Source organism: Rhinichthys klamathensis, unplaced genomic scaffold (genome assembly GCF_029890125.1).
Source record: "Rhinichthys klamathensis goyatoka isolate OS25496 unplaced genomic scaffold, OSU_Roscu_1.1 h1tg000029l_1, whole genome shotgun sequence".
Lineage (NCBI taxonomy): Eukaryota > Metazoa > Chordata > Actinopteri > Cypriniformes > Leuciscidae > Rhinichthys > Rhinichthys klamathensis.
In genome coordinates, this window is record NW_026606579.1 from 4,222,463 (window position 1) to 4,240,000 (window position 17,538).

Consider the following 17,538-nt stretch of genomic DNA (forward strand, 5'->3'; position numbering starts at 1 on the left):
CAAGTTTGCATTTATTTGATCAAAAATACAGTAAAAACAGTGAAATATTATAACAATTAACTGTTTTTTTTTATTGTAATACATTTTAAACTGTAATTTATTCCTGTGATCAAAGCTGAATTTTCAGCATCATTACTCCAGTCTTCAGTGTCACATGATCCTTCAGAAATCACTCTAATATGATGATTTGCTGCTCAAAAAACATTCATTATTATTATCAATATTGAAAAGATTTTTCAGGATTTTTTGATGATTAGAAAGTTCAAAAGAACAGCATTTATTTGAAATAGAATCTTTTGTAACATTATAAATGTCTTTACTGTAACTTTTGATCAATTTAATTCATCCTTAAATAATAAAAGTATATATAAATAAAAATAAAATGACCCCAAACTTTTGAACGGTGGTGTGTAATGTTACAAAAGCTTTCCGTTTCAGATAAATGCTGTTCTTTTGAGCTTTCTATTCATTAAAGAATCCCGCAATAAAAATGTAAATCACTGTTTTCAACATTGATAATAATGAGAAATATTTCTTGAGCAGCAAATCTGCATATTAAAATGATTTCTGAAGGATCATGTGACACTGAAGACTGGAGTAATGATGCTGAAAATCCAGTTTTGATCACAGGAATAAATTACACTTTGCTATATATTTATATATAAATAGTATTTCACAATATTCCTGTTTTTTGTTTTTGTTTTGTTTTTATCAAACAAATGCAGCCTTGGTGAGCAGAAGAGACTTCTTTTAAAAACATTAAACCCAATCCAAAACCTTTTGATAGTTTATGTCTGATTAGGTGTTTTTGAATATTTTAAAATCATGTTCCTAAATAGTAGGAAACGACTGCTGCATTGGTTTAGGCGTTGTTCTGTTTACAAAGGGATGCTGCAGTGTCCTGGGATGAAATATGAGACCACCGTATGCACTAATGGGCCATGCTACTGGCTTATTTATATCCTTCCCATCACAAGAGTCACTGTTCTTATAGTGCAAGTTCATTTGAGTCATATACATACTGTATGAACTTTGCATCCATGTTAAACATTGACTATGTATTAACCGTGGATGTGACAAATGGCCATAGGGAACACTTTCTAGTGTAAATATCATTATTCCTGTAGTAGATAATAGCAAATAAAAGTTAAAACGGGAAGGCTTTGCTGCTTTTCAAATGTTTTTTCCTGGGACAAAGACCCCAGTAATCTCGTTCTTGTCTCATTTAGAGTTTCAGAAGAGCTCTCAATATGTGCTCAGATATGTCCTGGTTATTCTCAATCAAAAGCATTTTTTGCCAAGATCAAACTATTCAAGTCCTGCTGGGAAGTTTGTATTTACGAGACGGGAAGTTGTAATTACAACGTCAGGTGTGTTCAAATCACCCTTTCGTACCCTTTCTACAATACAGGTTTTTTAACTATAATTCTAAAAAATTCAGATAAATAATGTGCATTAGTTGTGGTTTTGTGCTTTTATTCAATTTATGAAGGTACTGCCAACTGAATTGTTATATATTCTATCGTAATTGTACAATACGATCATATTTTCTACATGCAACTTGGCAGGTTTTACATTTCAACAAATTAACCATAACTACTGACGCTGCATCCACTGTGTCGTCCGCCATTATTCCTCAACTCTGAAAAAACGAGTCTCAAAGAAAATCCCAAGTGATAATTACGACATTGTGGCGCTGTTTAACTCGTAAATATGATCTTTCCATTATGACTTCAATGCACCATATTATTGAATGCATATGAGCAATATGGATATACATATGAGCAATCTCTGAGCAATAAAAGGTTACCGGTAACTTAAAATAAAACAAGAATTTTATCCAATTTTCAGATTTCTGTTCTGGAAATGCATGCAATTAAGTGCATATTTAAAAAGTTTAATGTCTCATTTCCATATTTAACCATAACATTTCAGAAAACTTGTAATACAAAACAATTGCCGTAATGTACTTTGATTAATCAGCTGTGGAAAGCATGGTGATATCTATAATTTTTTCAGCTAAATCAGCTGCTGGTGAGTTATTTATTTTATTTATTTAATGTTTATTTGACCGGGACAAATGCATAAAACATTGCTTTATAAAGAATACAAAGCAGATGCCATGCATACAGGTTTCTAGCCATGACTAATTTGCAACCCCTGTCCCTGGTTAGGCTTACAGAGTATTGAGTTTAAAATATATAGCTATTCAAATACATACAATAAATACATCCCATACATGAGATAAGATAAGGGCTTAAAGGATTAGTTCACTTTTAAAAAAACTTTTGCTGATAATTTACTCACCCCCATGTCATCCAAGATGTCCATGTCTTTCTTTCTTCAGTCGAAAAGAAATTAATGTTTTTGATGAAAACATTCCAGGATTTTTCTCCATATAATGGACTTCAATGGTAGCCAAACGGTTCAAGGTCTAAATGACCGTTTCAGTGCAGCTTCAAAGGGCTTTAAACGATACCAGACGATGAATAAGGGTCTTATCTAGAGAAACGATCGGTCATTTCAAAAATAAATAAAAAAGTTAAAGTTTTATAGGCACAAATGCTCGCCTTGCGAACTCTCCTGTTCGAACTCGTTCATCGAGTCATTGACTCGTTCATCAAAATGAACGAATCATTTTTCGAGTTCATTTTGATGAACGAGTTCGAACAGGAGAGTTCGCAAGGCGAGCATTTGTGCCTATAAAACTTTAACTTTTTTATTTATTTTTGAAATGACCGATCGTTTCTCTAGATAAGACCCTTATTCATCGTCTGGTATCGTTTAAAGCCCTTTGAAGCTGCACTGAAACGGTCATTTGGACCTTGGACCGTTTGGTGCCCAGCAAAGTGCATTATATGGAGAAAAATCCTGGAATGTTTTCATCAAAAACATTAATTTCTTTTCGACTGAAGAAAGAAAGACATGGACATCTTGGATGACATGGGGGTGAGTAAATTATCAGCAAAAGTTTTTTTAAAAGTGAACTAATCCTTTAAGTAGATGTAGAAATCACTATAAAACAGAGTCTAGACACATTTAACAATACAAGAACACAAAAGTGTGCATATGTCTGTGCGTGCTAACATGATATGCAACATAATGTTTGTATGCATTGTGTTGTATCCTGTACAGTCCTGTACAGTTGAATCAGGTGTGTTAGATAAGAGAGACATCCAAAATGTACAGTGGTTCCCAGGACGGGTTTGAGAAGCACTGATTTAGACCTGGACTAACCAGTGTAAACCAGTCTGACCAGTAGGTAAACTCAATAGTTGGCTTGTTTATGTGCCGCAGGTGGAACGGGAAAAAGCATCTTTGCTCATCAGCTTGCAAGAATCACAGGCTTTGCTCCGCCACACGCAGGGGGCGCTAACAGAGCAGCACGAGAGGGCCAGTCGCTTGGGCGAGCGCTTTCGGAAACTTCGCCGCCGCAAGGAAAACAAGGAGGAAAAGGAGGACGAAGAAGAAGAGACACCGTGCGTCTCTGGTGGCCAGGAGGGGCCGAGTCTCGAGTTGCTGCAGTCTAAGTACAGGATGGCCGTGACGGAGGTGGTCGGACTGAAGGCAGAGCTTAAAGAGGTGAAGGATAGATATAATGAGTGCGTGGAGGCGGGAGCGCGGGCTGAGGAACAGAAGAAGGCGCAGCTTCAGGCGCTCGAGATGCAAGTGGTGAAGCTTGAGCGCAGTTGCAGGGAAGGCCGGGAGAAGTCGGTGAATCTTGAACGCGAGCTGCAGGCAGCCAATAACACGGCGTTAGAGACGCATGGGATTCTGGGAACCGCCCAAGATGAGCTGGCGACATTCAGCGAGGAGTTAGCGCAACTTTACCACCACGTCTGCCTGTGCAACAACGAGACACCCAACCGCGTTACGCTGGACTACTACCGGCAGGGCAGGACCCCGACGCGCATTTCCACCGCTGGCCTCAAGGGGCAGGACGACCACCGGGTGCTTTTGACCCCGCGACTCGCACGCCGCCTAGCGGCGATTAATGCCGCAACATCCGCAGAGTCGCGTAGCCCGTCTGACTCGCCATCCAAAGAACCTCTCACTGCTGAGCAGAGCCCGGTCCGCACGCCATTGGGTTCGCCCGTCGTTAGTGCCTCTTCCTCGTCATCATCCTCATCCCCAGCGCCCGAGTCGTCCACGGGATCCGATCTCCGCCGCGAACCCACTAACATCCACCATCTTAACGCTATCATCCGCGATCAGATCAAGCACTTGCAGAAGGCGGTGGATCGCTCGCTCATGCTGTCCCGCCAGAGAGCAGCCGCTAGTGAACTCGCCCCGCTAATGGATAAGGACAAAGAGGCTTGCATGGAGGAGATTCTCAAACTCAAGTCGCTCCTGAGCACAAAGAGGGAGCAGATCGCAACCTTGCGTCTTGTGCTGAAAGCCAACAAACAGGTAAGCTAATGAGCTCTGTTTATTACCCTGCATCCTATTGATTGCCATGAGGCCTGAGAGTATTGAACCATGGGAGTCCTTACATTGACTGAGATTTTCAGACTTGCTTTGTAGCTTACATGTTTCTTATTAAAACTGCTACATTTCTTGCATGGCTCTTGCAGTAGTCTTGCTTATCAAGATTTGTAACTATTGGCATAAAATCTGGTCCACTTTGCAGCTTATTCTAGCCAACGACTTCTCATTAATGTTGCTGTGTAGCTTCTACGCTTCTTTTTAAAACTGTTATGTTCCCAGATGGGTCGCTATCTTCCCACTTTGTAACTTACTCCAACCAAGAAATATTCACTTAGGCCCAATTCGGATGGGATTAACTTTACAAGGGTAGATGGATGGAGTAATGTAATTTTACCACAGGACGTCTGTAATATTAATGGCCAATTTGCACGGGATAAGAGATCTTAGTCAAACTAGCAGAAGTGGGACGGGTAACTCGATTTGCGTGCCACGGTCACTCTTGTCGTCATGTGCGTATTACGTTGCTTCCTGATATCACGTGCGCAAACACATATAACCTATATTTATATATATATAAAACAGTTTATGTCCGGTCGAACGATGTATTAATTACCTTCAGATTCGATTATATTGGTAATAGCTACTTACCTATAAAATAAAAATAAAATTTTGTATCAATTTATAGGCAAGACAAGTAGTTTGTTTAGGCATGGTTTGTAGGGAATTAATACGCATGTGAACGCCGTCAGCGTTTATCACAGGTCAGTTTAAAGTCTGTTTAGAGAGAACGCCGTCGTCTTAGCGGCCCCTAGTAATTTAATAACAAATGATCATTTCGACGGAAGTGAATCAATCAAAACTAACTTTAGCTGGAAAATAACATTATTCAAGAACCGCTATAAAACCAAACCAATCTCTGTTACCTTAAATTATATGTTTATCTCTGTAAAGCTGCTTTGAAACAATCTACATTGTTAAAAGCGCTATATAAATGAGGATGACTTGACCTAACGCTAAAAGAAGTGTCGTGCCTCTAACAAGTGTTTTCGATCTTCTTTCTGATCTGAATGGTGTGTGGAAAACACTTGAGTTTTGCCACAGACTCGTCCCAGCGTCTAAAACGCAAGCGTCTCCATACTTGAAAAATCGCGGGAAACTACTTTTAAACACGAAATGACGAAATATTTACGTACATATTTACAGCGGGTCTATTCGCATTAGTATTATTTTTCCGGACCTTTTTACTAAAGGTAAAAGTCGCCGTAATTTTTACTGACATTGTCCGTAATGATGATTATACTGAGATGCACATTCGGACGGGACTAAAAACACTGAGAAGCTCTGGTAATCATTACTTTAACGTTACCTCACCTCTCGACGTTAAACTAGTCCCGTCCGAATAGGGCTTTTGACAGGAATAGACCATCTGACCCGATTGTTAAATGGTTTAACAACCAGAGTTTGTTTTAAGGTCGTTTTTTATACTGATATAACACCCTAAATGCTCTAATAGGACCCACAAATGAACTGAACTCAACCACCTCACCTTTTGTGGTTTGATTCATTCCCATTTACACAAGTGCCTCAAACCAAACTGAATACCTTTCAAACAGTGTATGCCGCTAATCTGGCAAACGTTGGCACATCTAGCGATTAGTTCTTTCTCAAAAGCTCCCCTACGTTGTAAACATGACTTAACCGCTTGATTAATAGCTAGTAAAATGAAATGTTGATGAAAAGGGACTGTTCTATCCGACACATCATTTCGTTCTCCTTGTTGGCCACTGTGTAATATAAAGCATGTTGCATGACCCTTCCAGGCCAGAGATGATTAATGGACATTACGATTTATAGATCCCACAGCAGAGAGAAAGTGCTGTGCTATATGGGCCAGCAAAGTAATTACTACATCCATTATTATGTGCAAAACAGGAGTTCTTAGTTACTCATATGACAAGCGTTCACTTGAATGAACAGTTCATGTAAAATTAAGTTTGATTATGAATTCAAGAAAATATTTACCCATTATTCTTAAAGTGCGCTTTCTAAATCAAAGCAATTACTTGGTAAATATATCCCATAAATCAAAATGTAACATGGTTTTATATCTGGGATTTTCAAGTAAAAGAAAATCTAATTGCATCCTTGGTATTGGTCGTGATGAATCAGGGCTTTCCTATGTGGTCTATATTAGATCAGTAGTGGTTTATGTAAGGGTTAATGCCCTTCGAGGTGTCCATTTTCAGGTATTAATGGACGACGGCGAGGCGTGAACCGAAGTCCATTAATACCTAGACAATGGACACCTCGAAGGGCATTAACCCGCTTATACCATGGTCACTTGCCAAATAACACATTTTTAAAACATTAGTTTATATTTTAATTCGTTTTACAATCGAAATCTAAAGTTTTTAACAAACAATAACTTGGTTTCCCTGGTTACGCCTGACGGTTTATTTAGCAACCGGAGATATTTATAGTCCGCTCAGCTCAGTTTAGCTAACTTACGAGCCAGAAAGTTAACGTATTTTACGTAAAATTCTCCAAAAAGGTAAAAAAAACAATAACGAAGTCACTCATTGTTGTATTAGTAGGCTATGTATAACGGCTAAGATGTTTGTTTTGATACAATAAATTGTAAACGGATACTTTGACTGCCTGTTGCTATGGTTACTCACAGCTGATTTAATTTCGAACGGTAAACAGTCAGTTTCACCAGAACTCCTTAACTAGGAGTCCTCTATCACTTTTTAATGGACACCCTGCAGCCAATCAGATTCGAGTATTCACCCAGACCATTGTATAATAACTCAATATTTCAGACTCGATGTTGGTTGTAATGTTCGCGCGTGTTTCACAGACGGCGGAGGGGGCCCTGGCCAACCTGAAGAGTAAATACGAGAACGAGAAGACCATGGTGACGGAGACCATGATGAAGCTGAGGAACGAGCTGAAGGCGCTGAAAGAAGATGCAGCCACGTTCTCTTCCCTCAGAGCCATGTTCGCCACACGGTGAGAAAACACACCATAACACTATAATCAAACTGACTACAGTGAAGCTATTTAACGGTGAGCAGAAATATATTTTTTAAAGGGGACCTAAAATTCGCTTATAGAGGGTATGCGTGTGACGTCACCGTCGGATGGAGTGACTGCGGTTACACACACTGAGTGGCAAATAGACTGAGAATTTGTTTTCAGCGTGAATGCCGCGAAAAACACACAACACACATCTAAAATGGGGAAGAGATTGACTGAATAAATAGATTTTACAAGAAACCTGAGGTATATTTTTACAGACTGTCGAAAGCTACAGAACTGGGAAGCAAATGGATCGCTGCAATTCATAGAAACAACTGGACTCCAGGCAGAAAAAGGTGGATTTGCAGTTATTATTTTGTGTTAATATGCTGAATTAAGGGGTCAAATCATACCCTATATATTGTATTGTTATATATTGTATTGACAACTCATTAATTACACATTTACCATCGTATACGGCATAATTAGATGTTTTTAAATAAAGACTGACAACACAGAAACTGGACGATATGATGATATATATAACATTGATATGTTCACACATATTATCACATGGATTTAGACCTAACGTTACCTATATTGTGTTTATATAAAGCGTTCACAGGCAAATTTGCTTTGTGTATTTCGCCGGCATTGAAATCAGGCACATGTAAATGTCAGGATACACAATTCAATATCAATATCCACGGATCACTGGATCTTTGGTAAGTTGTAACACTATATCGAGTCCAACCTTTAGTTTAAACTGATAATCGTTTGTTTTACTCATGTTTCCCCTATTAAATCCAGTCACAAAGCAGCTCTTTTGCCACTCAGTCCGGCTGAGGGACTGTGTTCCCACGGAAAAGTGACATCAATGCATACCCTCTATTGTTTTTGAACATATTTATGTGTCCGCAGTGTGTGTTCACAACCACCCTATTGTGGTAAAAATCCATCCACTTCGTTTGTAGTTGTTTTCCCATAAATCTGAAACAGTGTCTCAAAATGAGCCGTTCAGGAATGTTCTCCAATGTGACGTCACATTTGAACAGGCCCCGCCCACAATCTCCCCTATTTGCTTAGCTCCTCCCCTCAGTGAGCTGTACACAATCCGTCATGTTTATCTCCTTGCCAGAGCATTTAACAGCAGCATTCAAGTAAGAAATGTATTCTTATTAAAGCTGCTAAAGTTACTCAGTCAAGAGCAGTGAGTGATTTTCTGTTTTTCTTTTATTGTTTAATTTATATTAACAGCATTTATATTAACTACTTATACTTTAATACACAGATCTAATATACACATGTAATTTCTTTCCCTGCTGAAACTTTACGTTCACAGACATTACTGACCAATATATAACTGTGTTTTGACATAATCTTGTGTGTATTTTACAGTTTAAGGACAATTTTGACAGTTTAAGCGCAAGACATGAAAGAGTACTTAGTTTAGAGTATCTGAGGCTTGAGTTTTAAAGGCTTCGCCCTATTCTGGAAAAGGGGGCGGGGGAGCAGCAGCTCATTTGCATTTAAAGATACATGCATGAAAACTGCATGTTTTTGTTTCAACTCAAAAATGGCCATTTACAACATGGTATAATAATATATTATATATATTTTGAGCTGAAACTTCACAGACACATTCTGGGGACACCTGAGACTTGTATTATATCTTGTAAAAAGGGACATAATAGGTCACCTTTAGGTTTAACGTATAACTATTAAATAATAATTTTCAGAGCATTTCGGTTAGGATGAAAACATGAAACGACATTTGAACAGGAAGATTTACAGCCTATAAAGATAGAAAACGCAGTGATAAACAGAAGAAGCTAAATATTTCACTACAAAAAGGACACATGACTAAATCAGGAACTCAACTGAATCATTTGTTCACAACCAGTTCATTTAAAGGAACCATCCGAAGACCAAACCGATAAATACTTCACAATACTACACTACTAATATTTAACACGCAGCCCAAATACGAATTTCTCCTTTCTCTCGGACCAGGTGTGATGAGTACGTGTCTCAGCTGGACGAGATGCAGAGACAACTCGCGGCGGCTGAGGACGAGAAAAAGACGTTAAACTCTCTCCTCCGCATGGCCATCCAGCAAAAACTCGCCCTCACGCAGAAACTGGAAGACCTGGAGTTCGACCAAGAGCAGACGCACCGGCCCCGCATGGGAAAAACAACCCGGCTGAGGACCAGCACGCCTAAAGTAAGTGGAACGCCAGTCCCGCCCCTTCCCGACACCCCTTTGACAATTACCGAAGTCCTTACGGCAGCAGCCGCCATCACGTCGCCCACAACACCCAACTTTACACCCGCCCCAAACAGCCCACCCTCGCTGGAGGCCCCGTCCTCTCCCGCATCGTCCTCGTCCTCCTGGACACCGTCAACCACGCCGTATCGCCACTGGACCACGGGCGTCCGGGCGTACGTCGTCGACCCGCACTCTTCCACACACCTCCCAACTCACAGCTCAATCCTGGCCCGCCGATATGCAAGCGAATCGCACTATTCCCCAGGCTCCGCCCCTTCCTCGCCCTACCGATCCCCCCTTTTGGCAAGTCGCCGCTCCATGTGGAGCTCGTCCCAATCTCGCCCCCTTCCCAGCCACTTCCAGCGCTCCACGTCTCGCTACACGCCCCCCTCGTCCACCTACACCCCTTTGTATCCCAGAAACTACGGTTCCCAGCATCCCCGCTACTGACGGGTGCCGCAGAGAGGAGGACACACTGGTTTCTGTTTTGAATGTTTCGCTTTTTTTACTCAGGGATTTAAATGGAGCACAAGTGGCCCGGCCTTCTTCAAAAGAGACTGTTGATCAGTTCTCAGGACGAAATCTGATACGCGTGGACTGTTCGAGTACACGTCCGAGAGACAGATTCAACGGGACATTACATTGACAGAATCGGCTTTTTGTTTGGGGTTGTTGGCGTGTATCAGGGTGAATGTGTGTAATTGTCACGGTTTTTGAACACTGAAACCTTCGCTGCGTGTGTCTATCATTATTTTTGTTCGTACAGAGAGTCAATTAAGCAACAAGATTTTATATGAAATGCCAATTTCAGTATCATCTGAGAGTTTAGGTCGTGTATAATCTGAGAAAGCTGGCTATGTTCGGAATAAAACACAGTATGTACAATGCCTACCGTTTTTAAAAAAAATAGTATGCATGTGCATTTCAGAGTAAACCTGCTACTACATTGTCAGTTGATTTTATATGTTCATATGTCATTTAGTTATTATATTTAAATTATCAACGCTTAGTTTGCATTTTTTATCTTATTTTACGTCAACGTCTTAACTTTCAAATTCTGGCTATGTACTAAATGTAATACTAGCACACTACTGTACTTACTGCATACTGTACGCTATACTACATACAACCATTTGAATTATTTCCTGTTGCAATATTTAAAATGTTGTTACATGATCTCAGTAGGTTGCGTTTAATTTACTTATGCCAAATTTAAATCTGCATTTTTAATTCAGGTTTGTGTAGTGGGTTTTCTATGTTAGTTACACACAGTCCTGTGCACAGTATGCATACTGCAGCATGCTATTCCAAACATAGCCATAGTTCGTGTTGTCACAGTGCCATCCAGTGGATAAACAGTATAAAATTGGCCCAGCCCATGTAATGGTGAATGTGCAAAAATTGTTGAGTCACATTTAGAAAAATAAAAAGACACCATTTTACTTTACAGTGAGCCTGGGTCAGATGTGAAGTTGCTTCAGATAATGTGCTTACAGAAATGCGATAGTGACACTGCATTGAATGTATGTTAATGATGAAGTGATGCAAATGACTAAATTCTCAGGGAATATCATTCATATTGTCAGCTGTGTAAAGGTGGCATTAACATCATACCGTTTATTTACAACACATATGATCTACAGCAGAATAGATGCAGTGCTCCTGTCCGTGTTCTTCCGTCTGTTGTCATTTTAAACACATTTTTAAACACTCCCCCTTTTGTTTTTCCCCTTACACATTTACATTTTGGCAAAACACCATACTCCAGAACTCAGAGCCAAATAACATGCTGCCAAATAGCGTGTCAAAAAGCACTTAGAGGGACATGCATGGGCCCAAACATCTGTTAAACGTCTTTTCTGTCCAAATATTGCTGTATTTAATGAGAGGTGCCTGTGTCCCTCCATTACACACCGTATGTGCTCATCGTAGTCACTTGACAAACCTACAAAACATCACACAGCGCTCAAAGCATTTGACAGGTATCAATCCCTCAACTCGACCCTGCCATGATTTCCCTGCATGCCATTTTAACTGCTCGTTTCAGCTAAACACATTTTCAAATTTATTTTTAATAAGTGGGTCATTCTACAATTGCTGCAATTATTCCTTTATAATGTTTAAAAAATAAATTGTAGTTCCTAATAATATATATATATATATATATATATATATAAGTGCAGTCAAGTCGATTAATCGCGATAAATTGCATCTAACATAAAAGTTTGTAAATATATAATATAAATGTGTGTGTGTGTGACGTATATATATATATATATATATATACACACACACACACACACATATATATGCATGCATACATACAGACATTTATGTTAGATGTGATTAATGACTATTAATCGATTTGACACTAATCAATTAATTAATCGAGCACTAATATATATATATATATATATATAAAATTAAATAATTTGAATGGAAATGTCACTGTGTTTGTAGAATGACCCAATTCAGCATTTAATTCATTAATGCTCACACAGGCCTCAGTATTGCATGAAATTGAGTGTAAATTTTAGTTTAGCTCTATATTTGTGATTTGTCGATCGAACAGTGGAACTGTAAGTAGGGGGCGATCTTTAAAAAGTATCAGAGAGTATCTTTTCCTCTATCCTTGCTCATTTTAATGTGTAGTTTTAAGCTGATTTCCCTGCATTTAAGAAGTCAAATGGGTGAAATTGATTGGCATTTGTTTTGGTTCATACCGAGGGCTTTATGTAATTATCTGTGATCAGGTGAAGCAGTTTTAGGAGCGTGTCTTTCAAATCAGGACAGAAACCTTGTGAGACCTCCTCTCTGTTGCACCCGCGCACCTGAGGCCTGAATCACACACACACACACATGTATGCACATGATCACATGATCATGACATCACCGCTGCACATCTCCAAACTCTTATTCTGACTGAAACCTGTCAAATGCTTCCCGCTTCCCGCATCTCTTTGGTTCTCTCATTCATGACGTCCATCTGCGACCATCTGCACTACTGGAGTCGTAGATGAGTGTGTTTTCTACTGTGTGTTACTGTAAACTAACAGCCACTTTGTGCAAACGCAACACTTTTTGAGGACAGACTGTTATTCATGTCACTGAATGTCCCTGTCTGCTGTCATATGCATGTGTATACGGGAAAACACTGTATATGTCTGTTGTTAACTGGACTGTAATGTTGTATATTCTTCGTATATACTGTAAATAACAAGTATAAAATGCATCGATTTGAGTCTGCGTTCTCATTACAGTTGGGACTGTTTTTGTAGTTTGACAAGCAACATTATATCTTGATATTGGAAAATGCACCTTAAAACTAGCCTAAGGTTGGATTCTAGCTGGTTCATGCTGGTCCAAACTGGTATCTAAGGGATCTGACTGGGCTGGTGGACCATCTTGGACCAGCAATAAACCAGCCATTTAAAAAAAAAACATGTTTGTCATTGATGGTGCTAAAGCTATTATGTTGCAATAGAGAGGTAAGTAAAGGCTTGCATATTTTTTTTGTCAAGAATATATTACAATAATAATAATAATATATAAATGATATCATCAATCAAAGCATGCATGTAACATTCTTAGGTACACAACAAAGGAGTTTGAATTTTAAATAATTTTCTATTTTAATACATTGTAAAATGCAATTTATTCCTGTGATCAAAGCTGAATTTTCATAATAATGAGAAATGTTTCTTGAGCAGCAAATCATCATATTAGAGTGATTTCTGAAGGATCATGTGACACTGAAGACTGGAGTAATGATGCTGAAAATTCAGCTTTGATCACATTACACTTTACTATATATTCACATAGAAAACAGTGGTTTAAATTGTAATAATATTTCAGTTTTTTTTTTTTTTTTTTTTAACATACAAAAATCTTACCGATCCGAAACTTTTGAACAGCAGTGTATGAGCCAGTACTGCCATACTGTCCTTTTACATACATATTGAAAAGCATGCACATATTGGGCCAGGGTTTAGTGTATTGTGTGTGCTCCTCTTGTCCCGCTGCTCCACACTGTCCTCTAGCTGTGGAAGGACTAATCTGTCAGTCTCTTGTAGATAGTCAGCAGTCTCCTCCTGCCTCAGTGCCACAGCTCCACAAACAACTAAACACACCGGAGACGCTTCGCCTACAGGTAACCAAGCCCCTCGTCAGGTTCAGTGCGGTTCTATATAGAACTCTAGGGTTCCAGACTCACTTTTAAAGAACCTTTAATGCCAGAAAGGTTCTATATAGAACTCTAGGGTTCCAGACTCACTTTTAAAGAACCTTTAATGCCAGTGCGAGTCTATATAGAACTCTAGGGTTCCAGACTCACTTCTAAAGAACCTTTAATGCCAGTGCGGTTCTATATAGAACTCTAGGGTTCCAGACTCACATTTAAAGAACCTTTAATGCCAGTGCGAGTCTATATAGAACTCTAGGGTTCCAGACTCACTTTTAAAGAACCTTTAATGCCAGTGCGAGTCTATATAGAACTCTAGGGTTCCAGACTCACTTTTAAAGAACCTTTAATGCCAGAAAGTTTCTATATAGAACTTCCAGACTCCCTTTTAAAGAACCTTTAATGCCAGAAAGGTTCTATATAGAACTCTAGGGATCCAGACTCACTTTTAAAGAACCTTTAATGCCAGTGCGGTTCTATATAGAACTCTAGGGTTCCAGACTCCCTTTTAAAGAACCTTTAATGCCAGTGCGGTTCTATATAGAATTCTAGGGTTCCAGACTCACTTTTAAAGAACCTTTAATGCCAGAAAGGTTCTATATAGAACTCTAGGGTTCCAGACTCCCTTTTAAAGAACCTTTAATGCCAGTGCGGTTCTATATAGAACTCCAGGGTTCCAGACTCACTTTTAAAGAACCTTTAATGCCAGAAAGGTTCTATATAGAACTCTAGGGTTCCAGACTCACTTTTAAAGAACCTTTAATGCCAGAAAGGTTCTATATAGAACTCTAGGGTTCCAGACTCCATTTTAAAGAACCTTTAATGCCAGAAAGGTTCTATATAGAACTCTAGGGTTCCAGACTCACTTTTAAAGAACCTTTAATGCCAGAAAGGTTCTATATAGAACTCTAGGGTTCCAGACTCACTTTTAAAGAACCTTTAATGCCAGAAAGGTTCTATATAAAACTCTAGGGTTCCAGACTCACTTTTAAAGAACCTTTAATGCCAGTGCGAGTCTATATAGAACTCTAGGGTTCCAGACTCACTTTTAAAGAACCTTTAATGTTAGAAAGGTTCTATATAGAACTCTAGGGTTCCAGATTCACTTTAAAGAACCTTTAATGCCAGAAAGGTTCTATATAGAACTCTAGGGTTCCAGACTCCCTTTTAAAGAACCTTTAATGCCAGAAAGGTTCTATATAGAACTCTAGGGTTCCAGACTCACTTTTAAAGAACCTTTAATGCCAGTGCGAGTCTATATAGAACTCTAGGGTTCCAGACTCACTTTTAAAGAACCTTTAATGCCAGTGTGAGTCTATATAGAACTCTAGGGTTCCAGACTCACTTTTAAAGAACCTTTAATGTCAGAAAGGTTCTATATAGAACTCTAGGGTTCCAGACTCACTTTAAAGAACCTTTAATGCCAGAAAGGTTCTATATAGAACTCTAGGGTTCCAGACTCACTTTTAAAGAACCTTTAATGTCAGAAAGGTTCTATATAGAACTCTAGGGTTCCAGACTCACTTTTAAAGAACCTTTAATGTCAGAAAGGTTCTATATAGAACTCTAGGGTTCCAGACTCACTTTTAAAGAACCTTTAATGTCAGAAAGGTTCTATATAGAACTCTAGGGTTCCAGACTCACTTTAAAGAACCTTTAATGCCAGAAAGGTTCTATATAGAACTCTAGGGTTCCAGACTCCCTTTTAAAGAACCTTTAATGCCAGAAAGGTTCTATATAGAACTCTAGGGTTCCAGACTCCCTTTTAAAGAACCTTTAATGCCAGTGCGGTTCTATATAGAACTCTAGGTTTCCAGACTCACTTTTAAAGAACCTTTAATGTCAGAAAGGTTCTATATAGAACTCTAGGGTTCCAGACTCACTTTTAAAGAACCTTTAATGCCAGTGCGGTTCTATATAGAACTCTAGGGTTCCAGACTCACTTTTAAAGAACCTTTAATGTCAGAAAGGTTCTATATAAGGAGAAACGTCGTATAATTGCATAACACTTTCATGTTTAATGGGCTTTTGCATTTTTTCATATTGATATAGTAGGTTTATGAGCGGCTTAATCCATTACGTTCAATTGATTTAAAAATGTATTAAAACTAAATCCATAAAATTATCCCATGATTGGAACCCCTTTAAAGTTCTATATAGAATCTTTTTCTAAGAGTGAGAGTCAGTATAAGCTGTTTTTAAACACTACATTTATAAAGTGTGGGGTCAGTAAGATTTTTGTAAAATAAATTAATAAGGGTGCATTAAATTGATCAAACGTGACAGTAAAGACATTTGTAATGTTACAAAAGATTCTATTTCAAATAAATGCTGTTCTTTTGAACTTTCTATTCATCAAAAAATCCTGAAAAAATTTTTTACACAACTGTTTCAACATTGATAATAATAATAATGAACGTTTTTTGAGCATCAAATCATCATATTAGAGTGATTTCTGAAGGATCATGTGACACTGAAGACTGGAGTAATGATGCTGAAAATTCAGCTTTGATCACATTACACTTTACTGTATATTCACAGAAAACAGTTGCTTTAAATTTTAATAATATTTCACTGTTTTTACTGTATTTATGATCAAATAAATGCAGTTTCCTTGGTGAACATATAAGACACTTCTTTAAAAACCTTAAAAATCTTACAGACCCAAAACTTTTGAACGGTATTGTGTATTTTTGTGCTAATTTAAAACTTTTTAAAGCATTTATCTTCTCTTAAAACTTTAAATGTCTTTGCTCTTCCTCCCATATATATTTAGTTTGCTTTTCATATGATCTTCTGATCTGTGTGTGTGGCAGCAGAAGGACTGTAGTGGCGATCCTCCAGGATTCAACAACAACAGCAGAAGAAGAAGAAGAAGTCCGATTACTTTTCCCTCTCGACTGCCCAGGTCTCTGGACCCTGAAGCGCTTTTCCCATGATTCCCGCCTCTCGTAGTGTAGATCCGAGGTGCCGCTTGGAGCTGAAACACCACAGGAGTGCCTCACGCCCGCGACCTTACCACACACCGCCCCCAGTGATCCGTCGACGTAAAGCGGCGCTAAAGAACGATCAGTGTATGACATCAAATTACATGAGAGCGATTAGAGAGCAGACTCCGCATGATTTCCAGTTTAACACACCGAATGATCTACAGCGCCGCTTTAAGTCGAACACACACTACACAAGCCACAGCGGCCCTGAATTGCCCACCTGATCACATGATGCTCTGACATCACCATTATGTCATGTGATGTACACTTGTATCCTTATCCAGCAGCTTTTTGCCTATGACACTCATTTTTACACACTGAAGTGTTCATGTTTCACAGTTTTGTCGACTGACTGGATGTTGATGGGGTGTAACAGCACACGGACTCTTGAATGGAAAGGGTTACGTCAGGGGAAAAGAGAACGGAAATGTTGTTTACGAATGTTAAACCTTACGAACACTGATACTAGCACTACTCAAATGGAATAATCACTGAAAATGTTCTCTAGTAGTTAGCGGTAAGTTATGATGTTAAATGAAACCTTGACAGACCAAATATGAATGTTCATGTTTTAAATCAAGTTAAGATTTATAGACAACATCATGCTGCCACTTAGTATAGAGAATAATTTCAACTATACATATACACAG

The 17,538-nt window shown here is 38.8% G+C and overlaps 1 protein-coding gene across 3 annotated transcripts in view; it reads left to right on the top strand.

Moving 5' to 3' along the window:
* The window catches only part of LOC130080043 (protein bicaudal D homolog 1-like), a 40,216-nt gene extending 23,225 nt beyond the window's left edge, over window positions 1–16,991 (top strand). The window contains exons 5-9 of one of the 3 annotated variants that reach the window (XM_056245344.1): window positions 3,298–4,410; window positions 7,289–7,440; window positions 9,463–9,673; window positions 13,782–13,868; window positions 16,866–16,991. In XM_056245344.1, the coding sequence (XP_056101319.1) occupies window positions 3,298–4,410; window positions 7,289–7,440; window positions 9,463–9,673; window positions 13,782–13,868; window positions 16,866–16,949 (1,647 nt within the window). In that variant the 3' untranslated portion in view covers window positions 16,950–16,991. Of the gene's footprint in view, window positions 1–3,297; window positions 4,411–7,288; window positions 7,441–9,462; window positions 10,362–13,781; window positions 13,869–16,865 lie in introns of those variants that run through there. The other 2 variants (XM_056245345.1, XM_056245343.1) reach the window with 2 other exon arrangements.
* Window positions 16,992–17,538: the final 547 nt, after the last annotated feature.